The sequence below is a fragment of the Megalobrama amblycephala genome, linkage group LG13 (genome assembly GCF_018812025.1).
Source record: "Megalobrama amblycephala isolate DHTTF-2021 linkage group LG13, ASM1881202v1, whole genome shotgun sequence".
Classification (NCBI taxonomy): domain Eukaryota; kingdom Metazoa; phylum Chordata; class Actinopteri; order Cypriniformes; family Xenocyprididae; genus Megalobrama; species Megalobrama amblycephala.
This window is the reverse complement of record NC_063056.1, coordinates 10,212,753-10,239,494: the sequence shown is the minus strand read 5'-3', so window position 1 is coordinate 10,239,494 and position 26,742 is coordinate 10,212,753. Positions and strand designations below refer to the sequence as shown.

The window sequence follows — 26,742 nt, the reverse complement described above, 5'->3', positions numbered from 1 at the left end:
AAGGTGGAGTTGGAGACTGGAAGACCCAAAGCAGACTGACACAACAGTCAACAGAGGAGGAGCCGAGGGACTGAAGGGAAACAGTGGAGGTGGGGCCGAGGAACTGACTCTTATAGGCAGAGCAGGTGGGAGAGGGAGCCTGGGCAGGACAAGCGGAGACACAGGAGACTTGGAGCTGGGCGGAACCAGTGGGATACTCAGTGAAATATCCTCCTCCAAATCCTCATAACAGTATGCAGTGGCCAGCTGCATCTCACCCTCCGCAGCTGTGTGAGAGTGGGCGGGGCTGCATTCCATCCCCTCGAACTCCACAAATACACTCACTGGCACAGATGACTTTGCCGGCTTATGCATGTGGTCAGACCTCTCGTCGGGCTCGGGCTGCGGGGCGATAATTGGCTTAGTCCTTGTCACTGGCTTGTTCATTGCAACAGGCTCACACTGTAAAAAATTACTCTTGAGGGTGTTAAATACAACCCATGAAAATCAGTTATAGTTTACTTAAGTATATGAGTTAGCAAGTAAAATAAAAAATAATGGGTACATTCTACCTCCACTATCTATTTCTTATCAGTATTAACTGCAAGACTAAAAAATTAAGTAAAATTTACCCCTAAATATTAGCTTTGGCACCGCAAATTGCGCATGCGTCAACATCCAGGCGGGAATCACGGGAGTCACCATTTTCCATGTCTTTGGCGGTGGCGGAACATTGGTTGGTGAACCTACAGGTACGTTTTTATTTAACTTGTTGATATCATCATGAATGCAAATGTTAAGTTGTTTAACGTTAAAATCTACCAGAAGAATAGTCATTTCTCTGTCTCTATTGTCGCACCACAGTCTGGTGACAGATTGACATTTATATAATTTGTTGTTAACGTTAGTCAAGTTAACATTGGAAGCGGAATACATTGTCCAGTAACGTTACTTGCCCCTGCGAATGCGAGTAAACATCTACGTTAATGATTTAAATATAGCTTCCATTATTGTAATGTACATGGCTGAAATTCGTGCACAGCGAAGCTGTTACACGTGAGTTGAACTTGAGCAAGTGACGAAAGAGAAATGGACGGTTGATGTAGTTAGCCTACTATACAGACGACAAGGCGTTCGGAGCAGAAAAATAGCAGTAAAGCTGTCGATGTGGTATGCTAGATAACTACTATTAAAGTTTTCTTGCATTTATCTGTTGATATTGAGTTTTGTGTTAGAAGAGATCAATTTATAAAAGCCATATTACTATTATCATTTACGGCTAGCATTAATATGCAGCGATTAGCATGTGCTCTGCTAACAACAAAAAGCAAAGGATTGAAAATATGTATTTTTTTATGCTCCTTATGTGATCTGTAACATAACAGTTGTAATGTTTTTATAATTGATTTATATAAATCAATTGTTTGAGTTAACTTAGATTTTCAAATACATTGCACAAATAACTTCTAGTTGGTGGAATTATTTAGCAAAATATGGAAAATATAAATGGATATGAATATAAATTAGGTACAATTCATTTTACAGGAGTGTGATAATCTAATAATTTCAATATCCTGTTTCTGACATATTTTTTTTTCTGCCGCAGATGAATCTAGAAGAAGAATTAAAGAATTCATAGCAGTTATCAAGACAAGTTAACTTCAGGTGGCCTGGATTGTTCAGTAAGGCTCAGGTAAGGATGTTTGTTAGTTTAATTTTTTTTTTTTTTTTTTTTGTCAAGAACTGTTGTTTGTTTCATTTGTTTAATTAAAATTGGTTTCAAACCTTATAATCTATGACTCAAATTGAGAAAATTATTGTATTTTTGTGTTGTCCTTGTACTGATTTACTAGATCAAAGAGGAATTCTGACGTATAACAACAGGCTCCTTGGAGGAGACATTTATGATGAATCTTGATGGGTGCACACCACGTCTTTTGGTACCAAGATGCATCCACTCCTGAGCACTGTAAATGAGGTATCTTTCTGTTTTTATCTCATTTCATAAAAATTAAAACTCTCAACACACTGAACTTAAAAAATATGTAAATAGACAAAAGCAAAACAAGCAAATTAAATAAACACTTTTGAAAATGCTCATTTTTTTATTTTCGAATCCATTCAGCTGAACTTCGGGTCAGGCGGTACCACTTTTAGCTCAGCATAGTTCATAGAATCTGATTAGATCGTTAGCATCTCACTCAAAAAAAGACCAAAGAGTTTCGATATTTTTCCTATTTAAAACTTGACTCTTCTGTAGTTACATCATGTATTAAGTCTGACAAAAAATTAAAAGTTGTGATTTTCAGGTCAAAGGTCATGTAAACTTGCTTAACATAGAACTAAAAGTCACATGATTAGCTCAGATCATTAAAAAACAATCACAGTGAAAATACTTGACATTGATTTTTACTCACAGATTTAGATGCACAAATTTAATGTAGACTTTTAATCTCATATACACATTGATCAACAAACCTAGAGAAGTTCAAACTTACTTGCTTGACACAAGAACAAACCTCATTGGTTTTTTACAGAGGCTCAAACATGCTAGCCTGACTACGTCAGACTTCCTACTTCCGCTCAATTTCATTTCGCTTCTGTACTCAGTCTGATACAGCGTCAGAGCTTTGTGTTTGCCACCGGTCTGGAAACAGCCGGGCCAATCAACGAACAGAGGGCGGGCTGAGAGCCGTGACGTAGATGCTAAGCGCCGAGTTTTACATTGTAGGTTAGAGAAATCGAAAACCGAAATGACCGCGGAAATGGGAAACGAGACACGGGATATAAACTTCGGGATGCATTAACTTCGCATAATCTGCAAAAGTCGTTTACAGCCATGTTCACTCCGGTATTTCGCTCACATCATCATGTGTTTACAACAGGTTTACAGTGGAAGTTCAATCATAGATTTGAGTTCGATGCATGATGTCTGTGCTTTGATGCGGCTGTACAGGTGGATAACATACGTCATAACTAAACGTATCTGATTGGCTTACGGGTAACCAATGATTTTAAACTTCAGACAAGCGTCCCCTAGCGAGAGAGAAAACACTTCTCTATTATGCCATTCCAGACTCTGTCTACGAAGCAAAGTGAAGTAGCAGAGTCTGGTATTACCAGGCTACAAACATGCTGTGAGACAAGAAAATTAACTTCATTAGGTGTAACGTGTCAAGCAAGCATGCTTCAAGGGATAGTTCACCCAAAAATGAAAATTTGATGTTTATCTGCTTACCCCCAGCACATCCAAGATGTAGGTGACTTTGTTTCTTCAGTAGAACACAAATAATGATTTTTAACTCCAACCGCTGCCATCTGTCAGTCATATAATGCGAGTGAATGGGAACAACAACAATAAGAGTCAATAAACATGCACAGACAAATCCAAATTAAACTCTGCGGCTCGTGATGACACATTGATGTCCTAAGACACGAAACGATCGGTTTGTGCGAGAAACCGAACAGTATTTATATAATTTTTTACCTCGAATACACCACTATGTCCAACTGCGTTCAGCACTTGTTTAGTGAGGTCTGAACGCGCTCTGACAAAGGAAGTGATGTCTTGCGCATATACTTCAAAGAGTGCTAGACATCACTGCCGCTGTCAGAGCATGATTAGACATCACTAACCGAATGCTGAACACAGTTGGACATAGTGGTATTTTAGGGGTAAAAATTCTATAAATATAAATTAATTTGGATTTGTCTGTGCATGTTTTTTTTACTTTTATTGTTGGTGTTCCCATTCACTCCCATTATCTGACAGACGGCAACGGTTGGAGTTAAAAATCAGCATTTGTGTTCTACTGAAGAAACAAAGACACCTACATCTTGGATGCCCTGGGGGTAAACAGATAAACATAATTTTTGGGTGAACTATCCCTTTCAGCTTCCGTTTGTCTAAATTGGATGCTGCAAACATTGTTTATTTAATTAATTAAACATTGTTAAAATAATAATTGTTTCATTATGGGATACTCAGGTGAAGAATTTGGGTTTTGATTTTTATTTGTTACCCATTTATATTGAAGTGCTGACTAATACAGAAATCCTGCTTGTGATCAAACAATTGGCATCAACCAAGAAAACAACTGTAATCAAACAGCATGCTAATTTGCTTGAACTAACATAAAAACATATTTTTTGTTTGTTTGTTTGTTTTTTTCAACAGAAGGATGAACTTGAAGGCCACACAAATGAAATAATGAAGTTGGTGGTTGTTCACAATCCCGCAGTTGAGGAGGACCCACCAGATGTGGTCTGTACTTTTTTGCACTTAAAGGGTTAGTTCACCCAAAAATGAAAATAATGTCATTAATTACTCACCCTCATGCCGTTCCACACCCGTAAGACCTTCGTTAATCTTCAGAACACTAATTAAGGTATTTTAGTTGAAATCCGATGGCACCGTGAGGCCTACATAGGGAGAAATGACATTTCCTTTCTCAAGATCCATTAATGTACTAAAAACACATCTAAATCAGTTAATGTGAGTACAGTGGTTCAATATTAATATTATAAAGCCACAAGAATATTTTTGGTGTGCCGAAAAAACAAAATAACGACTTATATAGTGATGGCCGATTTCAAAACACTGATTCACAATGCTTCGATGCTTTCTGAATCAGTGTGTTGAATCTGCAGTTCAGAGCGCCAAAGTCACGTGATTTCAGCCGTTTGCCGGGTTTGACTCGCGATCCTATTCATGATTCGATACACTGATTCATTTATGATCCGATGCTTCCTGAAGCAGTGTTTTGAAATCAGCCATCACTCTATAAGTCGTTATTTTGTTTTTTTGCCGCACCAAAGATATTCTCGTCATTTTATAATATTAATATTGAACCACTGTACTCACATGAACTGATTTAAATATGTTTTTAGTACATTAATGGATCTTGAGAAAGGAAATGTCATTGCTCCCTTTGGAGGCTTCACGGAGCCATCGGATTTCAACTAAAATATCTTAATTTGTGTTCCGAAGATCAACGAAGGTCTTACGAGTGTGAAACGGCATGAGGGTAAGTAATAAATAACAGAATTTTCATTTTTGGGTGAACTAACCCTTTAATTAGTTTTAAATGAAGTTTAAATGTTAGTATCAATATAGAATGCTAGTCTTTTGAGGTAAATGAGATCAGTTTCTCCTCTCATTTTAGTCTCCTTTTATTTTCTAGAGTTGCAAGTATTGTAGCCACACATTAAATCTAAACACATATTGTTTGAAATGATAACATGAAGAAACAGTATTTGAGTCTTGCTTCTAATGTATGTTTTGACATCTAATTTTTGAATGGAATATGTTCAAAATGATTTATGCTACTTTATGATGTTGTATATCACTTGAAATTTATTGTAAGGGATATTTTGTACTTAATTAGTTTTAAATGTTTAAAATACAAAATGTTATTTGATCAATAAAAAAAGCAATTGATGCAATCTCCTGCGTCTGACCATTTTTATATAAATTCAACCTTCCCTGAATAAGTAATGTTTAATTTTTCCTTTTGGCTAATCATTATTAATAATAATTTAGTAGATGAACTGTTGCTTGCTTACAATAGGGTTAATATTACTCAATATTATAATATTACTCTTTTATAAGTAATTAGTTATGTGATGTAATGAGAAATATTAGGTAGACCTTACCTAATTTTTTTTAGTTTACCATGGCTGTTAAATTTAGGTATACTTTACTCAAATATATAAGATAGAATCTACCCAAACAAAGTGAGTGCAAATTGTTACCTCAATTTTATTGAGTAGATTCTATAGGTTGTTTTTTACAGTGCAGGCTCCATGTCTGCAGTGGTCTCTGCCATTAGTTCCATGTAGAGTGGGGGCTAGGTTCTGAGTTTGGAGTGGGGCTGGCGATGTCCTCATCCATGAGGCCGACGGTCATGTAGGAGTTATTTTTGGCCAGCACCCACTCCACGAACATAGCGAAATCCCCCTGTGTACCAACACTGGGCAGGCGTGCCTTATACCACTCATTTAGGCTCATCAGAAAAAAACACACACACAGGGAGCAGTCAGGGAAGTCATTCCAGGTTCAAGAAGACATAAGTGTGGTCCTTGATATTACACTGTTCTTGCTCCAAACAGAGCAGCTGGACGGCTGGTATGTCCATTTTCGTGTTCTGTCATGTAATAGTGGCTGCAGTAAGCACATGATGAAGGAATATCACTAACAAAGTCTTTAATCACAAGTCAAACCGTGGAACAAATAGGAGATAAGAGGAATAATAATCATAGAAACACAACCACGTTAACATTGATGACACCCTGAACAAAGGAAACAGAGGACTTAAATATACAAGCAGAGCCAATGAACTGAACGAAACAGATGCGTAATTAATTTGAAACTATGGAAAATAATAAGCAAAGGGAACACAGGCAAACCAGAACAGGGACAAAAAACACAATTACAATAAAACAAAACATTACGAGGCCCTACACATGACATGCAAGAAAATTGTTAAATTGATAAATTAAATTGTGCTCATGATGTACTAATTTGTTCCCTCGATTTACTAAAACGTTCGTACGATTTACTATTCCGTTCCCTTGATTTACTAAATAGTGCACATGATTTACTATTTTGTTCCCTCGATTTACTAAATTAGCCTACTATTTTTTCTTGCATGTCATGTCCAGGGCTCCATAGAACATAACCGTTACAGTATGGCACTTTAAGTGTATTTGAAGAATTGAAAAGACTTCTACTGTATTTCACCAATATTCAAGGCACATAGTGCATTCATTGTAAAGTCTTCACTGATATTTCTTTTTCAGAAAACCAGGTTTCAATAATAATAACTATTTTTAGGTTTTAAATGTAAAAAAAATGAACCAGTTAACTTGTAGTTAACTGTTTGGTTGCATTCAAAGTGTTAGGAAAACCAACATGTCAAACTTCTGTAAGCATTACTCTGGCCTTTTTGTCACCTTGGTAATTGAGAAAGGTCAGGCGGCATTGTGTGGAGCTCTCAGATTTATGTACATCATTTTAGGATGGATCAATAGTATATGCTGTTTTCATTCGTCTATGAAAGGCATAAGAGAGTTAAGCTTGACCTTTGCCTCCGTTTCCAATTGTGTTGCAAAAGATCAGCAGTACATACAAATAAGTGCGGCATGTGTGTTTCTGTAAAACGAAAGATAAAAACAAGAGGTCGGGCACGAGGGGAATAAGAACACTGATGCAGTACGATGTAAGGAAATATTACTAAGTTCCTCTGACAAATCAAAAGATATGTTGAATCGGTCTTGTTGGATCTCGTTGAGATGTGCCTTGCATGATGAACACAAGTGCTTTCTCAGTATATACGGTCAATGATCCCATGCTAATTTGATTGTATTTTCTCTCATGTAATCCAATTGGAACAGTTTTAAACTGGGCTTCATACCATAAAGAACAGAGAATTTAAAAGAATTATACACATGCTGGAGACTTTAAGTACTTCTAATAAAGATGAGTAACCCTTTGATTAGTGCACAGATGTGTAGTCATGCAGGATTTCTGTCTTGAGCTCATGGAGGCTCGTGGAGAAGCTCTTCTAATGCTCTGACTGGCAGACTCACCTCACGCTTCACATGATTCACGAGAGCTCACAACTCTTCAACACAATCTAGTGCTCCTTACTCATCCTGTAGACATCAATCTATTTTTTCCTCTTCTATTTCCTTTTCATAATCAGGACTTCTGTTGTTTTTGCCTTATATTTTATTTTAAAGGAATATTCAAAATGAGTTGCTTGTGGCATTACTTTGATTACCAAAATTTCAAATTAAAATGTTAAATTTCAAATTTAATTTCAACTTGTCGCTCATTTCCTTTAAAAACCCCAAATCTGGGTTACTTAGAACGGAAGTGAATGGGGCCCATCTGTAAATATTACTGTTTCTAAAGCATAACCACAAGATAAAATGATTATCCTTTGAAAAAATCACTTTTGAACTATTTCTAGCCAAGTTATATCCAGTTTTACAACTTTGCTGCCATGACAATAAAATCCTAAAACAACCATAAAATTGACTAGAACAACACTACATGTTAAAAAAAAAAAAAAAAAAAAAAAAAAAAAACACTTTTTAACAGAAGAATTTATCTAAGATGTAAGTGCTTTTATAAAATTATAAAAAATATATATATAAAAAACACATTTCTGCATTTAAACTTTTCAAAAACTGGCCCATTCCTTCCAATTCCTTTATTTATTTATTTTTATTAATTTATGTGGCAATCAACATTGTGCCACAACTTCTGTCAAACTTTTTTTCTGTACAAGTTTTTTTACTGACACAACAGTTTTTCTTTCGACAAAAAATCTCAACAATATTTTTTAAAACCTTGTGCTTTTTTTTTTTTTTTTTTTTTTTATCATTTTGCTTTGAAGTGTGAATTCTATCTCATCTCATAATTCAGTTAACTCACATGGGCCCCGAGCAATGAGCCTGTATTTGTTTTTAGCCTTGATATATGTAGGTATTGTCTGTGTGATATTTCAGGTCCGATAATCTGGCAAAGTGACAGTGAATTCCTTCAGTCACAGAAGCACATAACACTGACCAACACTCCGTCCGGCCTCTTCAAAGCTCAGAGAGGCTCTTACAGACCAGTCAGAGAGTGCAAATCACACCAGCAATGGCAGCTATGTGACCTCTGCAGTGACTTTAGAGATGTGTGAGCTGGTCTATGAAGGCCGACGGGAAGTTTGTGACACCTGTGAGTGAGGACAAGCCTATCAAACAGCCTTTGTACAGATCACCTCAAATCTGCCCTCCAGACCCAGTCTTTCACCCGCAGTGACTAACGAAAGAAAGCAGCCGATAAGCTCTCTGCGACTGCATCGATGCCTATTACACTAGCCGATCTAGTGAACTTTAATGACATTTAAATGCAATTTTAAAGCTGCAGGAAAAACAAATGGCTTTTGCATGTGCTATTTTATGTGTGATTAATATTGACTGATAGAACAGTTGTGACACTGAATGCAAGATTAAACATATTTAGTTTGCTCACGTTGTCATTATACACTAAGATTAGAAAATGGGGAAAATAAATAATGTGAAACACAATGTATTTGAATGCACATAACCATTAGATGGTAGAAATAACAGTAATATATATTCACAATTTGACCTATTGCAGGAAATAATAATAAAAATGCAACAAAACATCACACAATGTTTGGTTTGTCAATTCAGTTTTTGGTAACACTTTATTTCACAGTGTCCTTGGCACACATGTACTTACTGTAGTAATAACAGCAAACTATACATAATTACATGCAACTAACCCCAAACCAAACTCTTCGGTTACACTTTATTTTAAGGTGTCAGTGTTACAGTGTAATTAAACATGTACTTACTATAGGGTTAGGGTTGGATTAGGGTTTGGCCAGGGTAAGTTGCATGTAATTATGCATAATTTACTGTTATTACTATGGTAAGTACATGTAATATATGTAACACACTGTAAGATAAAGTTTTACCAACCTTTCTAACTTTAACCTCTTACATGTTACTATAATATTAGTACTTAATTACACTGTAACAAGGACACAATAAAATGTAACCTAATTGCATTTTATTTGTTAAAATGTAATGATAATAAAATTTAGAGTTAGAATTGCATGGCTTGATAGCATAACTGTGTTAGATCTGCAGTGCTGTGTGCTGTTAAGATCTGCGTGTGTTTAGAGATTGTCGTTACTGTTACAACCTTCAAGCTGCAATCTGCGTCAGCATTTCACTCTCCAGACCTCAGTAGAGGCCAGTAGAACTATAAAGTAATTGCTTTTTATTAATTAGCTTCCTGCCAGATTAATTAAGACCAAATGTTACTGATGATACAGCCAGGACAGAAAACACACAGGCGTGGGCCAGTGTTAGAGAGCTACTAATGATGTGCAAATATATTTACCGTGTCCTTTGCTCCCAGGGGTGCGCGTGTGTCACTCTTATTTAAAGGTCTGCAGTTTGGGGTCCAGAGGGAAATGTGGACAAACGTGTCTGATAAACAAGCGTCTGTTCTGTTAAGAGCTGTGAAATCTGATGTCCAATATGGTTTATTTTTGTTCTTTATGTGGGCCTGTTTGATCCATGCGTTATCTCCTCCCATCACATACAGGTCATTCCTGGATAATGTTTCATATTTAATATCTACCGCTATTTATGCTGTGAATTGTATTGTATTTTCAACACTAATGTTCAGTGCGTTATATAGGCTAATAATAATAATATCACTTTATTTTGTTAACGTTTCGTTTACCGCGAAACTCTTTGTGTGGTTGTTAGAATTACAAGAAAACGATTATTGTTGTCTCTAAAGAAGTTTTTCTTTAGGAGAATTGGCCATTGTGATCCTTGATTCGACAACGCGCAAATAATTGCAATGGCGTGTAGTAGATGATAATTGCAACAAGTACTAGATAACAGAGAAGATAAAATCTGATGATTGACAGAGCCAGTAGAAGAAATAAAACACACTAATTGGTCAGTTAAAGATCTAAATCTTTTCGCCTTTTTCGCCTCCTTCTTAAGTTAATATGTTCTGTTAAAGTCTATTACCACCGCTGGACGTTCCTGTCCCTTAAGACGAAACATAAATATATAAATAAAGGGGGGGGAAACGGAGCCATCAGCAGAGGTTTGCGCAGGTCGATAAAGCTTTTAGATTTGGAGATGTTTTCTATTTCCTGCGGCTAAGAGTTGTTAATGGAGCTTAAGGAATTATCTTATGGCTCTGTGTTTTGAGAGCAGTTTATTTCAGGGGGCCCTGTGTCCCCTGTCGAGTCTGAATATGCTGCTGTCAAAGGCGTTTAATGAAAAGTAACGCGTCGCTGATTACAGTTTGATTCGGTTTCTATGTAAAAGCGCCGTTAATTCAGCGCCATCCCTCCTCTCTCTCTCTCTCTCTCTCTCTCTCTCTCTCTCTCTGTGTGTGTGTGTGTGTGTGTGTGTGTGTGTGTGTTTGACACGCCTGAATGAGTTAGTCAAGCCATCACATCTCCTCCACCCCCTCTTTCTCCCTCTCCAAACCCTGCTTTACGACAGGAAAGTTTCTTGAAACAGTAAATATACAGTATATATATATATATATATATATACTGTTCCGCATTTTTCTTTGATATTTTATTTGCGTTCTGCAGTGTAACATTACATTTTAGATTTAGAAAAATAATGTTTTATCTCTTATAATGTTATATTATTATTAATAATTTAAAATGTATTTACATGAGTAAATTATTAAGTATTAATAAATCTGCCATTTTATTATGTGTAAGTAAAAAAGAGTGCTTTTTATGTAGACAACGAACACCAACACCACCATTTGTTGTGCATTGCGTTGTACAGACAAAACTCGTTTTTTCAAATGTCTTTGTCCAGGGGATCGTTCAGGAGAAGATCTCAATCGTTTGGCTTTCACATTGAAATTCATCACTGAAGCCCCTCTCAACGGACCCCAGTCCTCCAGGGGCCACACTTTCACCATCACTGTCAACTCCTGCCTTTGACTGCGTGTTTTTGCCCTTTTATCTCGACCAACTAATTCTCTTGCCCTTTTCACTTAGAGACGCGCCCCGGTGAAAAAAGCCTCCGAGTACAGAGAACCTCCAGAAATTGAGGGGTCTGTGTCAAGATGAACATTTCAAATGATCTCGCCTTCTAACCATATAAACGGCCTGTCTCAGGCCATCTCAAGTGTTGGGTCAGGGCAAAGGATTTGGTGCTTCGATAATATTATCAGAGGGAGAGAGAGAGTAGAAATCGATAGAGTGAAGTGAATGATGACTGAAAACATCCCAATTACAGGCTGGTTATGGCGGGTTAATGGAGCTCATCCAGCGCTGTCTTATGGCTCCTGAGGGCCTCATCTCGCCCATCAGAGGACGAGAGGGAATGATAAAGAGTTATTGAGGAATTATTACAAAGCCAAACACAGTAAACACGAAACAATCACTGCTGAGAACATCATATGCATTATTTAGTGTGGACAGTCGGGTCATTTGTATTGCTATGCCATTACTTTGACCTAATGATATCAGATTTAAATTTTAAATGACTTTTAAAAATAAAACATAAAGCTGTGTAGTTTATTATGCCTAATTACGGCAGGATAAAATGGTGTGATTCTTTAGTGACAATACAAATTAAGCTTTTCACTAAATCACTCAATTTAACCAAGCAGGTAAATCTTGCTGCGTGTGTTCAGCACCAGGACAGCGACTCTGATCGATACACAAAACAAAAGCTTCGAAAAATCGACCGTTTATTGAGGTGAGCAGATTTGAACATTCCCCAGTTTTGAGGAGATCTGTGCATTTGTGCGATACTTTCTTAACAGTGACACTTGTGAGTCGTTGCAAGGTCCGAGTTCGTCTAAAAAGAATAATCAATAAAAACTAGCAACATATGCATGCCAAAGAAACAATAAAAGCCGAAATAAAACTAGGCTGTAAACTTTTTTTTCAGTCTTTCAGAATATAAACCTCCAGTTGTTAATTTACATAATCCGAACGTGCGTCAACCAAACCAATAAATATATATATAAACCAATCCCTTTGTGGGACCCTCGCCAGTGAGATGTGAACACAGCAATAAATACATACATTTTTCCATGACAGCGCAATAATTTTATGTAACAAAACGTATTTGGGCCCATCGATTCACAGTCTGACATTTGTTATCTGTTGCGTCTGTAAACTGAAAATCGTAAACGTCTATTCCAAACAGTCCTCCTCGCTTTTGAGGGTCATTTGGTGTGCTAGGAACAGAATATTTTATTCACCCCCTTTGGAAATGTCATACTGTCCTTACTGGCCTCTTGCTGTTGTGTTTTTATCACGTTGTTGTTCCCTACGGAGCGTCCAAGGGCTCCAGTCTCTAAGATTGAGCCTTTGGTCGTGGTGGTCCAAGAAACTGTAGTGTTCGTCTGTGCTTGGTTTAAGGAGCTGTGTCTAAACAAGGGGTCGTGAAAAACTCCATCTACCCAGTTTCTGAGAGTCGTAACAGGTGAATCCTGCTGTCTTTCCAGGCCGTTTACAGGTGAGGAGGCGGAGGGTGATGGTTGACATCTAAGCATACACGAGGAGTACTCTGTCGGGTTCAACGAGGTCGCGGTCTGGGCCAGAGACCAGATGCGGGGTTTGCTGTCCAGTAATGGATGGCCCTGCTGCTGGAAACACGTTTTGGCGTGCCGAAGGTCGTGTTCGCAGTCTTCGGCGGTGGATTTCAAGCAGCTTTTGGTGAGATCGCGCTCAGCTTCGAGCAGACCGGGAATGGAGAGTTTTGGCGACGGTTCTTTGAGGCGATCATCGGTGGTCGCCATGTGCGCGTTCATGTGAAAGCGGTGTTTGAGTTCACACTCTGAGCTCTCAGACTCGATGGTGTCAAAGTCGTCCAAGTCACTTAACTGAAGTTCTTTGTCTTCTCGACTTTTGCTTTCTGTTAAAAAATAGTGATGATAAGTAAATGGAGAGCGAGAGAGAACAATAAACAAGCTTGTAGATTACTGAAAATATTTCAACACAAACCAGGCTAATGCTTTGATTAATATCATTAATGAAATCATTTTTTAAATTATATTATGCTTAAAAAATAGTACGTTCTTTTACAATAAAATAGTAAGCAAGTAATATTTATTAATTAATGAAATAAACTTTTGATGTGAAGTACATTTTAATACTCTGAAGAAAAGTTTTGCACTATAAGGAACTTTTCTTTTTCTTTTTTTCTTTTTTCTTTTTTACAGTGATGGCTTAAGACTCGCTAGACCTTTAAAAGTTTGTGCTGGCGCTTTTCAGGAAAGCTGGAGAAATGATTAACTTTACAAAAAAAATTAAGGTGAAGATAAAAAAAAAAAAAAAAAAAAACTATAAATAAATAAATAACCGAAAGAACCCATTGATTTGTGAAGAATGGAATGGGGGCTGACCGTCATCATTGGTTTCACTTTTGATTTGATCTTCTTGTGACCCATCCTCATCATCATCATCGTATTTCTTATCGTCTGAGCCCTTGTTTCTCGGTGGCCATGTCATCTTGTTCTCTTTCTTGAGTCTTCTTCTGGCGTTGGCGAACCAGGTGGACACTTGCGTGAGGGTCATCTTGGTGATGATGGCCAGCATGATCTTCTCTCCTTTGGTGGGATAGGGGTTTTTCCTGTGCTCCTGAAGCCATGCTTTCAACGTGCTCGTCGTCTCGCGAGTGGCGTTCTTTCTTCTAGTTCCTCCTTCCATAGATCCGTATCTGTGGTGTTAAAGAAAGAAAAAACGTGTGTCGTTATGGTAAAAGTTGACTTTATGTTTTATGTTGTTTCCATAAGCCCTTCCTCGTGGTTCTTTTTTTAGAGACATAATAGAGCGTACAAATTGCTTGATCGAGTGCACACAGACTGCACCGGCCGACTATCTGGCCATTAAAGCACTTCAGGGGAAACCCTGAAGGGCAAACTGTCAAGTGCATGATATAACATAAAATATACATCAAAGTAAGTGACCTGAAATTGGTTTATCGAAAAAAATGATTTAAATGCTTTGTGCGTTTAAGTATAGCGATTGCGCTAATTATTCCATAAATATGTTGAACGCGGCCTATGAAATTGATCCAAATGAACCGAGTCCTGCACTTGTTAATTGGCAATCAGAAGACTCTTAATGAAGGCCGCTATTCAATACCTGTCATACTGGTACTGTCCCAGGGAGGGATCATATGGGTAATATGCGGCAGCCTGTGTAATTCCCGCATGCGCAGACGCACTTCCATCTTTGGCATCAAATGTTCCCTGAAAATAAACACAAGACCTGTCAGTAATGACATTCATGCGATTAAACTTTACATTTATAATGTTTGTCATGATAATAAGGTTCTTGCTAACATTGTTTACAGGTGCAAAAATATGATGCCAATTAGACCTTTATCCTAAAGTCAAACTTTACATATAAAATAGAAATTAGAAACTGTACAAATGCATCAGTTCTGCAATCCTTTTTTCAATAAGTACCTCATACAAAGAAATATAAAGTGCATTAATGTTCTTTGCTGATATTTGAAAATAATTTTATAAACTTTCCCTTTTTCTCCGATATAGAAACACATTCGTTGTACAGAATTTTGGTGATCTTAACATCACGATTCATTGCTAGAATGTATGCTATTATTATAACGTATAATTGTATATGTTATAAACTCACCAAAGAGTAGAAAGCGGAGGCGTCAGCTCCATAGGTAACATAATTCCCATAGCCCTGACTGCTTGTGTACGGGTTCCCATAGACTCCCAGCGCTGCGGCGGAGCTCAGCTCGTGCCTGGCGGTGGCCAACAGTCTGCTCTCATACACGGGACAGTACACGGGCGTCTGCGCGGACGAATCCGAGATGGATCTGGTGCTCGACTCGCAGCAAGATGTCAAAGAGTTGGTGGTCATGAGGAACTGGAATGATTTGGAAATGTCACAGCATAAATATATCTAAAAAACAACCTGCATAACTGAAGTAAGCAATCGGAAAATATGTCCAAATGTTTCCAAAAAATGCAGTGAAAGTTCATTTTTGGCAGTGCCCACAGTCAGCCCCCACAGGACAATGCATTTTATGGATCATGGCCAAAAAACATCTGTTGTCCTCCTTCCCCCTGTCATCGTATCTGCACTTTTGCATGTGTATGTGGCTCGAACGCGTGTTAGTAGATTTGTAAAATGATAAGCGCAGAGGGAAGCCCTGAATTGCATTGCAGAAATCCGATTAAACCTCTATCTTTTGTCTTTATCACTCGCATTTACCTCCGCAGCGCACGTGAGCGCGTTTCCCCTTTGAAGTTCACATTTAAAAAACTGAAACAATGCAACAATAAGTGCGCGATAACGACTCTTACCTGAGGTGCAGAAGAGTAAGGATATCCGAATTGAGGATAGGACATTGTAGAGTGATCCCCGTTTCCCCGAAAGCAGGCGAGACTGCAGGTCTGCTGTGTTTCACTGTACCGATTGATTGGTAAAGCATAAAGCTGCCGGACGCTTATAGGGCGAAGCGCAATACTACCATGTTTAATTTGCTTAAACGCCTTCCTGAGGATGTTCAATAGATGCCCAGCTTGGATGCTCTCTCCTATTGCTCTAATAAACTTCTACAACACAGCCGCGCACATCGTAAAGCATTTGGCGAATTGCCGTCTTTGATGTCAGAAATACATATTTTGCGTTATAAAAACTAGTATTAAACACGTCAGCCCAGATGCGGGTTGTTTTAAACGCCGGTGGCTCTGACGTCAGAAGAAACCCAGTCAAAATGACCAGACTCTAACTTTAATATGCATTTCTCTGGATAAAAATCCCAACGAGTGACAGGGGGTGGGGGTGAAATTTTAAGGCACAATGGACTTGTAATTGAGCTTATCAATTAAACTGAGCTTTGAAAAAGAGATTGCAATACTAAAATGTGACAATCAAACCGCATCTTTTGTTATATGGGTTTTGCAAGCGCCTTTTTTATCTCAATTAATCAGAATTTCATCACAGAATTATCAATAAATCCGGTGGTTTGCCTATATTAATAAACACTTACACTTTTTTTCCTGTGAGACAATTTGAGAGAGAAAATCGGAAAACTCATAAATCAGATGTATTATTAGACGTATTTTAGCTTTTCGTGGATTGAAATTGTAGTGTGAGCAGTTCATTCAATCTAACGTGTTTGACAGGCCACAAATGAGATATTCATTAATATTAATATTAATTTATTTTAGTACATAGGACCCTGAAAGTGCAATACTTATATAAAAGTGCAAGATTTACGTTTGTAGGTCTGTAAAGTTCAAGATTTTATCACTGAAATAATAGAAATAATCTCCACTATAAACATGTTTTGCGAGGTTTAAAAAAGTGTTTCATGTGATAACATCTATCTATCTATCTATCTATCTATCTATCTATCTATCTATCTATCTATCTATCTATCTATCTATCTATCTATCTATCTATCTATCTATCTATCTATCTATCTATCTATCTATCTATCTATCTATCTATCTATTCTGTGCATATGTCTGTTCAAGTAAAGGTCTTCATTTCGCCATTGAGAGTGATGAAAGTGTAGGTGCACCATGGTGTGTTGCTGACTCGCTTAGAGAAGCCCAGGTTCAGACATGTGAGAAGCCCCGGGGTCACAGTCAAATTAATGATGATGTACTCTTCTTTTCCCCAGCTGGAAAACTGCCTGCAAGAAACGAATCTGCCCGCAGTGACAGCTCGATTGCGGGTGATTGATGACTATCTTGAGACCGGCCAACATAATATAATATGGGCCGCATAATTGCTTTCATTTACAGATGAAGGTACTTGTCCTTAAATTGAGTTAGACTTTTATCAGGCAAGTTTTTTCACCCTTTCCTTCTCCTTTGGCATGCACTTGAGTTTGGAAAATAAGTGTTCTGTGAAATTAAATTAGTCAGACAATAAGCGAGCAAATGTCGCCGTGTGTGTGTTAATAGACGTGAGGTCAAGTGACTGACCCAAACTGGCTCAGCATTTAATATTCATTCATTTACTAAGTGACGATTTTAGTTTTTTTTTTACTTATGGGAAAAGCTATTAATCTAAGCTAATAATAACCTATACAAAGAGGATCTCAGTTATGATATATATATATATATATATATATATATATATATATATATATATATATATATATATATTCACACAAAGGCTGTATGTTCACATTATATCATGCTCAAAAGCTCGCGCACTTGGAGCTAAATGAGTCCTTTTCTTTCTCCCTGAAAATAACCCGTGACATTTTATCTCAAGTAACACCAACTCTATGATTGATTCCTCCTCACACACACTAGACTGCAGTGAAAACAGGTAATGCAGCCGTGAAGTTTGATGGGCAAGTCTACAATAGCTTTCCGTATACATTTACATTACTTTTTTTTTTTTTTTTGCTGGTGTTATTTGGGTCCCTATTAAATATTAAGGCGCACTAGTATAAGCTTTTAGAGGATAATGAAGTCTGCGCAAGAGTTCCTGCTCTTGTTTTTCGTTAAAGATTTAAACGAAGCTCGGCTCTTTTGGACAGATGGATAAGATATGACGGGGTGTATTTAATATGGAAATACGTTCAAAACGAAAGCAATGCTTGCAGAGATGCAGTCTGAGACATTTAAACATGATTTAAGAATAGCTTTGAACAATGAGACAAGTTTTTGCCAAATATCTGATCGGATAAGCAGGATACTTGTCATGCATAAATCTAGTACTAACGTCTCATCAGCATTATAAGCTGGATGAATTACACCTTGAAAGGACATGGCATCCTTTTGTTGTCTCCGACAAAACCAAGCGCAAATCAATCACCGGACGGCATGTTTCAACACCTCCTCCTCTTTCTCCTCCTCCTCCTCCTCCTCCTCCTCCTCCCTCGTCCAGCTCAGAGGAGAAGTCTGACTATACAGGTCTACACCTCAGGTACACACGTAAGTCATATATCCTCTCCAGCGGATGACATCCATTAACCATTGCAAATTGCTTTAATTAGGGCAAATAAAATGCAATTACCGAATAAAATGATCCAGTTTGAACAAATTGTTTTATGAGGAGCAACACTGAAAAGCTATATGATTAATACATGATGCTGAAGAATCAGTTGCAATCTGTATCTCTAAAGAAAAAATTTCTTAAAAAAAAAAAAAAAAAAAAAACCCTGAAACTTAGAAAAATGATGCTTGGATGTGGATGATTGTGATTAGTTACATGTAATTCGAAATATGTATTGATTAATGCTTGTGAAAATATACCTGCACAAATTCTTTTGGAATGTTCCTCTGACTCAGTAATACTCAACATTATTGAAGATTTGTCTGTTTTCATCACAAAGTATGCATGTATTTTTATTTATTTTTGTTTAGAAAGATGGTTATTATGCAGTATATGTCATTCATTAAAAACACTTACAAAACAAATCAATAAATAAAACAAATCACAATTAGGAGTATGTTACTTCAGTTTAGACAATGTGAAAATTCATTGCATTTATTCATATTTGGGGTATATACAGTCAAACAAAAAATTATTCAGACATTTTTGATATATTTTTACTAGTGGGTGCAGGACACTATAGTTCATTTATGTTAGTGAGGATAGCAAAATAAAGTAAACTGTGACATATTATACCCAAAAATTCTTCATACAGTGGACTACCAGTAAAATTGATAAAAAATTATTCAGACCTGACCATGATTTGCTTAAGTGTTATCTGACATAATTAAGATTATTTTTTTCTGACACAGTCTATCTCTGAGATCTTGTCACATTTTATTACCATTTTTTTAAACTATAGTGAATAAACTGTATTAATAAATGAAATGTTCAAGGTGTCTGAATAAATTTTGGTTTGACTGTATATATATATATACAGTCAATCTTTAAAGTGTGTTAGCAAATTTATAAATTTATATTGAATTTATAATCAGTTCTCATATGGGGATTTGAAGTATTTTCCCAAGCTAACAAATGGGCCTTGCTTCTTTCAGACCCCAAAACAGAGCATGAGAGTTAAATAATCAACTTGAGGATTTTCCTTAAGGCAGAAGTATACAACACTGCTCTGTGTAAATCTCACTTTAAAAAATGATTTCCTAACATCTGAGGAGGTGTGAGGAGATGACTTGTGTGGCAGTCTGAGGCAGGCTCCACATTCTCCTGTAAGTGCCTTGACAAGTTCATACACTTCTATTTTAAGTCTCTTCATGGTGAAGCAGATTAGAGCCCTTCTGTTCTGAGCGCAGACATCCTGCTTCATCTAATGCACCAGTTCACAGTGAAGGTTCCCAATGAAATTTAGTCATGCAAGTGAGGTTATTCATCTTTATTTTCATTAATTTTATTATGAGAAATAATCAGTCAGTGAAATTACAACATTTCCCTCAGCTCATTTTTTAATTGCATGCTTTGTTTTTCTGTCCAATATTGGTCAACCGTAAATAATAGCCGATTTGCAGACAACACTTCAAAGTTGTATTCAGTCTAGGATGAGACAGGTGCAGCTGATGATCCAGGAATGACATCATGCCGCGAGCAGCTCCCAGGCTGTCTGCAGATAAAGTTCCTGTGCAAGAGAATCAGCTTCTACACTACAAGCATATCTTAACCTGCCTCTTCTGACTCTATCCAGAGTCAGGCATGCATTAACTGATTTATGATTTAACGACAATAAATGTGTTTGTTGTAATCACTGGACTGTCACAGTGTATGGTTGTGTTATTCTCTGAAGAATAGCTGGAGAAAGTTTTTACCGTTTTCCCCTCTATGGGTGACAAATTAGAGAAAACACTATAATAACTGCTGCATTTTTCCCAACAAAGTGATTCCAGTAACTACAGGGAGTGTATTAATCAAGGAACATAAAATGTGGTATGCTGTGTTGTGGCACGCACATAAACCCCAAACGTGTATGAAATTACGATGAGCATTGAAATTACGATGAGCATTTTCAAGCTTAAACCACAAAAAAATGCACTGCATTTATTTTGCACACATCTGCAAATCATTGACATCTACAGTAGGTAACATAAACACAGTTAATGTGCAGCAAAGGCTCATGGGAGTGTGGACTATGGGTTGATATGTCTCATAATACACTCAGTTACCCTTATGAAGCTTTTTGGATGAGCATTTGCAGTGAAGTTCCATTAGAAATCTAATTAAGAGCTTTTTGATGAATATATTAGTGCTTAGGGGTGGGTTAAAGGTCAGGGGCAGTTTGGTTTGCCCTGAAATTAAAGTAAACAACATAAATGGCATATTGGAAATATAGATGATCATAAATGCATGTTCTGTTTTCTAATTTATAAAAATATTGGGTAACACCCTATTTCGAGGGTCCACTTTAGACATTCTACTAACTATAACTATACTTTGCAACTACATGTCAACTAACTCTCAATCAAGTATTAGTAGACTGTCTGCTTAATATTTGCTAACACTTTATTTTGATGCTCCACAACAGACTACATTTTTTAACTACTTGTCAACTTATTCTACTTACCTGAACCCTAACCTAACAGTCATCATGAAAGACACACATTTGACTATTAAAATCGAACAGTCGAGATGTTTCATTTTTTAAATTCCTCTCTCAGGTTTGTTTGTTTCTGCAGTGTTTGAACAGATATTTAAGTAGCTAAATAAAGAATGTGAAAAACCTCAGGCAATCTCTGTTCAAGGATCTACTTGTTTACTAGCCTACTAACAGTCTTCATTATACTAGAGTTAGTTGACATGTATTTGACAAATTACTTGTAGTTAGTAGAATGTCTAAAGTGGACCATTGAAATGAATTATAACTAGATATTAGGTTACTCATTATTTTAAGGTGTCCTAGTTACAGTGTAATTATACATTTAAGTACTAACTGCATATACTTACTATAGGGTTAGGGTTTGGTTGAGGGTTAGTTGCATGCAATTAAGCATAATTTACAGTTATTACTATATATTAACTACACATATGTGTAACAAGGACTGTATTACTATATAGTAATATAATGACACAGTTATTACTATATAGTAACTACTACACGTATTTTCAAATAGTTGTGTCTCAGACAAATTATGTCCTATAACAAACCATACATAAATGGAAAGCTTATTTATTCAGCTTTCAGGTAATGTATAACTCGGAAAAAAAAAAAACCCTGTGGTCCAGGGTATAGTAACTACAAGTATGTGTAACAAGGACACTGTAAAATAAAGTGTTACCAGATATTGAAATGTAATTTCAAAAGATTGCAGTTTCAGTCTTCAGCTGCCTATGATGTATTACAGCCTCTAGAATGTGGGTCAAAAGAAAGTGTCAATTGTTTCATCATGTCTATCTTAGGCAATCAAAGCCTCTGTGATGGCCCACATGGAGAGCACGGTTATGAGGAGCTGGAAGAAGCTTTTCTCCTCTCCTCCGCTGCAGTGGCTAAGAGGTTTAGCATGTTGCTGTTCTCTCTCCATGCATTATTGATCAGAAGGGTCAGCACGCTCACTCTTTGCTCAGTTAAGCCCGAGTAGGTGTTCCTCAAACAGCTAGTTAGGGATGCAAACTCTCAGCTGAGAGCATATGAGGATCTGTTTTATGGGCATTTTAAATTATCCTTTTTTAACCTTTGTTGTTAAAGGGTTAGTTCACCCAAAAATGAAAATTATGTCATTAATGACTCACCCTCATGTCGTTCCAAACCCGTAAGACCTCCGTTCATCTTCGGAACACAGTTTAAGATATTTTAGATTAAGTCCGAGAGCTTTCTGTCCCTCCATTGAAAATGCATTATGGCCCCTGCTCCGGACAGTGACGCGATTAGGACATCCGCGACATGCACACCTACGCACCATTTTAAAAAATATAGCAATACCAAAATATAAACAATGTAGAATAGCTTGAATACAGCGTGTGTCTCCCTCAGACTGTAAACGAAGCTCGGGCGCACTGGATAACACGTCATCAGCGTCACTTTCCGGAGCAGAAGGGGGCGGTAATGCATCAATAAGCTGGATGCCAACCGCCGTAAAACAGGAAAAAAGAAGAAGAAGCAGTGTCACTGTGGAGTGAAAGCGGATATACAACAGACCCGGAAGAGAAGACAATGCTGAATAAAGTTGTAGTTTTTGTTATTTTTGGACCAAAATGTATTTTAGATGCTTCAAAAACTTCTAACTAACCCACTGATGTCACATGGACTACTTTGATGATGTTTTTATTACCTTTCTGGACAAGGACAGTATACCGTACATACATTTTCAATGGAGGGACAGAAAGCTCTCGGACTAAATCTAAAATATCTTAAACTGTATTCCGAAGATGAACGGAGGTCTTACGGGTTTGGAACGACATGAGGGTGAGTCATTAATGACATCATTTTCATTTTTGGGTGAACTAACCCTTTAAAGGTGCACAAATACAATGCATGGATACAAAGATTTTGCACATGTAAACAATGTGTTAATTAATCAGCTGATTATGCACAAGTAAACACAGATGCACACTTTCTAATTGTGCATTTGTATGTTGTACATGCAATCAAAATCAAGATTTTGGGTTTAAATTACATATTATTACGGTTGTTGAAACACACACAAAGATGAAGATGAAGGAAAATAAGTAATATTTAATAAACCCAACACAAACACAGTAATATACAACACTTCCAAAAAAAGACAACACCGGAAAACTGGACTGAAACAGAACTGAACATGTATACAGGTGATAATGATGATGATAATGAGAGAACAGCTGAACATAATAAGTGTACGTGACAACATATGAATGACTAAGGCAGGCGATGACGAAACAAAAAAGAGTCCAAACAAACATGATTGTGACAATGATTGGATTAGACTAGGTCTGTTTTTTAGGTGCCGTGACTGTTTTTTCTTAATTTGTCTTCAATAAAGGTACAAATATTCTCTGTAGTTTATCAGTTAATAAAGGTATAAACGCTACATGCATATTACACATGCAAGAAAAAGCTAAATGCTCTTAAAATAGTTTTAGATGGAGTCTAGCATGTCAAACCACAGGATATGTGAACATCTCAAAAGAATACACTGTAATGTCAGTTCCTCAAGTGTGTGTGTGTACCTGGTATTCCCTATGTTATGTGAACCAAATGTGGCACAGTTCAGTACAAGTAAATTTTGACATTATAGGGTCATTTTTTTGGTCCCCATGAGGATAACAGCTTATAAATCATACAAAAGACAAGTGTTTTGAAAAAGTAAAATGCAGAATGTTTTCTGTGATGAGTAGGTTTAGGCATAAGGTTAATGTAGGGGGATAGAATATACAGTTTGTACAGTATAAAACTCATTACGTCTATGGGAAGTCCCCATAAAACATGGAAACCAGTGTGTGTGTGTTATTGTTAACTAAAAATAAAATTAAAACCATAAAAATGTCATTACTTAAAATAAAATAAACATTCACTGAAATAAAGACTTTTTTTATTTCAACTACATTTCTCATTTTCATTTAGTTTAAGCTGAAGTACTATAAACCTAAATAAACTAAAACTAAAAATATACAGGCATATAAAAAAAAAAAAAAGAAATTACAAAAATACAACAAAATTACTAAAACAAATCTATGTAATATCTCAGTGATACTAATATAACACTGGTGTGTGTCAGCATCTTTTTTCTTTTTTAAAAATCAGCACAACACAAAACTATTTTAATATTTTTCTGCTCTAGCTGGATAAATGTAATTTTCAGTAATACTGTTTTTTTTTTTTTTTTTTGGACTGCATTTCACATAGAGTGGTGCAGGTATGACATCACTTTGTAGGCCAAAACACGTAAGCGAGTTAGCATTTTACACTTCCGGTTTTCATTGTGCCGAAGTCAATGGGTTTTTTGAATGGGATTTTGGTTAAATGGCTGAAATAAGGTCTGTGGGAACACAAGCTCAAGACACTTTCACGTTTTATAAAATACATAAAATACATCAGTATTACCCCACTCGTGTTTTTTTAAGCTGTTATGTGCTAACAAGTGGCTAAACAGAGGCTGTCAGCAATATAAAAACAAACAGGTAAGCTCAATCCGCTTTTACAGCCTCATTATGCTCATAATTGTGCTCTCGTAAACTAGTCTAACTAAAAAGTTCTGGGAAAATGTTTTAATAAAAACTGAAAGAGTTGTTGGAAGCTTAGTGTTGGTGACATTGAAGTCGAGCGACTGTGATGAAGTTCGTTTTAGCCTACCTTCAACTTTTTACTTCTAGCGACTGCATTTATGCTTCAAATTTCATAAAAATTGTCATTCTGTCAAAATTATCTTGATGGACAAAACGTGTAAGTATCATAAACCTTTGTTGATCACAGAGCTTGTTTTTTTGCGATAATCCAAAAGCCTATGGAAAAATCCTATTGGGATTTTGTCGAGGGAACCAGTGTGGCGCTAACCGCCGGTTGGCCTTTAATAGTTGTTTGCGACCATGAGAATATGTGTGAAACACTTTATTTGAGACATATTTGAGAAATATTTAAGACAATCTTAAAAAGTTCTAATGTATTCCAAACCATAACACAACCAAGACACAGATTTGACTAATACACTTGAACAGTCAAGATGTTTCACTTTTTAAACTCCCCCCTCAGTTTGTCTGTGTTTCTGCTGTGGTTGAATAGATATTTAGGCAACTAAATAAAGAATGTGAAAACCCTGAGGCAATCTCAGTTCAAGGATCTACTTGTTTACCAGCGAGCAGAGGGAACTAGACAAAGAGAAGCAGACATTCACAAGTCAGTGACTCAGTTGTACGGCGGGAGCAGAGCAGAATAGATCTGAAAAAAAGTTCCCTGGTGGAAAGACCATGTCCTGCTCATAACTGCCAAGAGGATTCCTGCTTTACCTGTCCATTTTTTTCAGCTAAACAGCCAAAGCATGCTGCTAAAAAAGCAACTACATGTTAAATAGCTATTAAAATTGTATAATTTGAATACTTCCAGGTAAAAGTATTCAAACGCATCCCTGTTTCCCGTCCCATGATTGAAGGGACTTGTGATTGAATTTCCACATTGTGCTCCCGTCTGCACCCAAGAGCCTATTCGCTTTGATATTAACATGGCTCTGTCATTAGAACGCATCCCATTTGGCCGATTTATGGGTTTATGGGTAAAATAAGATGCTGAATGAGACAATACAATGCATTTGTGTTCTGAAGCAGTATGATAAATTAATAATTGTGAGTGCCCATTTTCTAGATAATCGTAGCCTCACACGCTCTAATGTTCCACACGGACCTTAATATGAGGCGGACTATTGTAAAAGCCATGAATAATGTCTTTTTGGTGTTTTGTGCGTTTTCATCCACTCAGAGAAATATGGGCCAAGATGGAGAGAAAATGCACTGTATGGGTTTCGGAAAATGCGTTTTTTTTTTCTTCCAGAATGTCCGTCCTACTCTTTCTGATGGATTTATCTTCTTTGCTGATTATTCATTCATTTCTTTAATGAGCTGAGGCGGGTTGTGAATTGTGTGATGGTGGTCTTGGAGGGTCCCGTGTGGCCTCGGCCGTGTTCGGCTTCATGCTTGGCAGGGATCTGAGCTGGACTGGACTGGACTGATTGGTCGACTGGACATCTGCAGCCGGAGGGTGATCAGTGTCATTCCACCTCTCTGACACATGGCCATGGGACACAGAGACCAGAGAGATGGCTTTGATTGACAGGAGGCTTTGTTATGTGCTTCCTTTCACACACACACATACACTGAAGCTTATTGATATGAATGGGAATGTTAATGGATTGCTCACTCCAGGTATTATAGACCTCTTTGGAGGTGGAGGATGGAAGATTGTAATAAAGAAAGTCACAGTGGTTAATAATTGTATTAATATTTGAAAAACTTGAAAAAGGGTCAGAGTGGTATAACCAGTATGCATATTGTAACAAAAAAATATTGTTGGTTTAAAGGGTTAGTTCACCCAAAAATGAAAATAATGTCATTTATTACTCACCCTCATGTCGTAACACTCCCATAAGACCTTCATTCATCTTCGGAACACAAATTAATATATTTTTTGATAAAATACGATGGCTCTGATAAAATCAGTGAGGCCTGCATTCAAAGCAATGACATTTCCTCTCTCAAGATCCATAAAGGTACTAAAAACATATTTAAAACCGTTCATGCGAGTTCAGTAGTTCTACCTTGATATTATAAAGCAACGAGAATACTTTTTGTGGGCCAAAAAAATAAATAAAAT

The 26,742-nt window shown here is 36.9% G+C and overlaps 1 protein-coding gene and 1 long non-coding RNA gene across 2 annotated transcripts; one reads left to right on the top strand and one right to left on the bottom strand.

Annotated features, from left to right (window-relative positions):
• Positions 1-445: 445 nt before the first annotated feature.
• On the top strand, positions 446-4,346 carry LOC125243618. The gene is made up of 4 exons (XR_007179072.1): positions 446-731; positions 1,586-1,672; positions 1,833-1,957; positions 4,157-4,346. It is a non-coding gene; the product is annotated as an uncharacterized LOC125243618 (long non-coding RNA).
• Positions 4,347-12,245: 7,899 nt separating this feature from the next.
• Positions 12,246-16,501, bottom strand: irx4a (iroquois homeobox 4a). Its single transcript, XM_048154273.1, has 5 exons — positions 15,866-16,501; positions 15,186-15,425; positions 14,670-14,776; positions 13,928-14,241; positions 12,246-13,437 (listed from the first exon to the last, which is right to left on the bottom strand). Exons 1-5 carry the CDS (start codon positions 15,908-15,910, stop codon positions 12,758-12,760), a joined length of 1,386 nt encoding a protein of 461 aa, XP_048010230.1. The 5' UTR covers positions 15,911-16,501; the 3' UTR covers positions 12,246-12,757.
• Positions 16,502-26,742: the final 10,241 nt, after the last annotated feature.

Bases quoted from the DNA above. Each gene is read 5' to 3' on its own strand.
- irx4a (XM_048154273.1), bottom strand. From the start codon at position 15,910: ATGTCCTATCCTCAATTCGGATATCCTTACTCTTCTGCACCTCAG. The intron at 14,777-15,185 runs GTGAGTTTATAA...GTTTATTTTCAG, and splicing joins CCTCCGCTTTCTACTCTTTG to GGAACATTTGATGCCAAAGA. The intron at 14,242-14,669 runs GTATTGAATAGC...TTAACACCACAG, and splicing joins GGACAGTACCAGTATGACAG to ATACGGATCTATGGAAGGAG.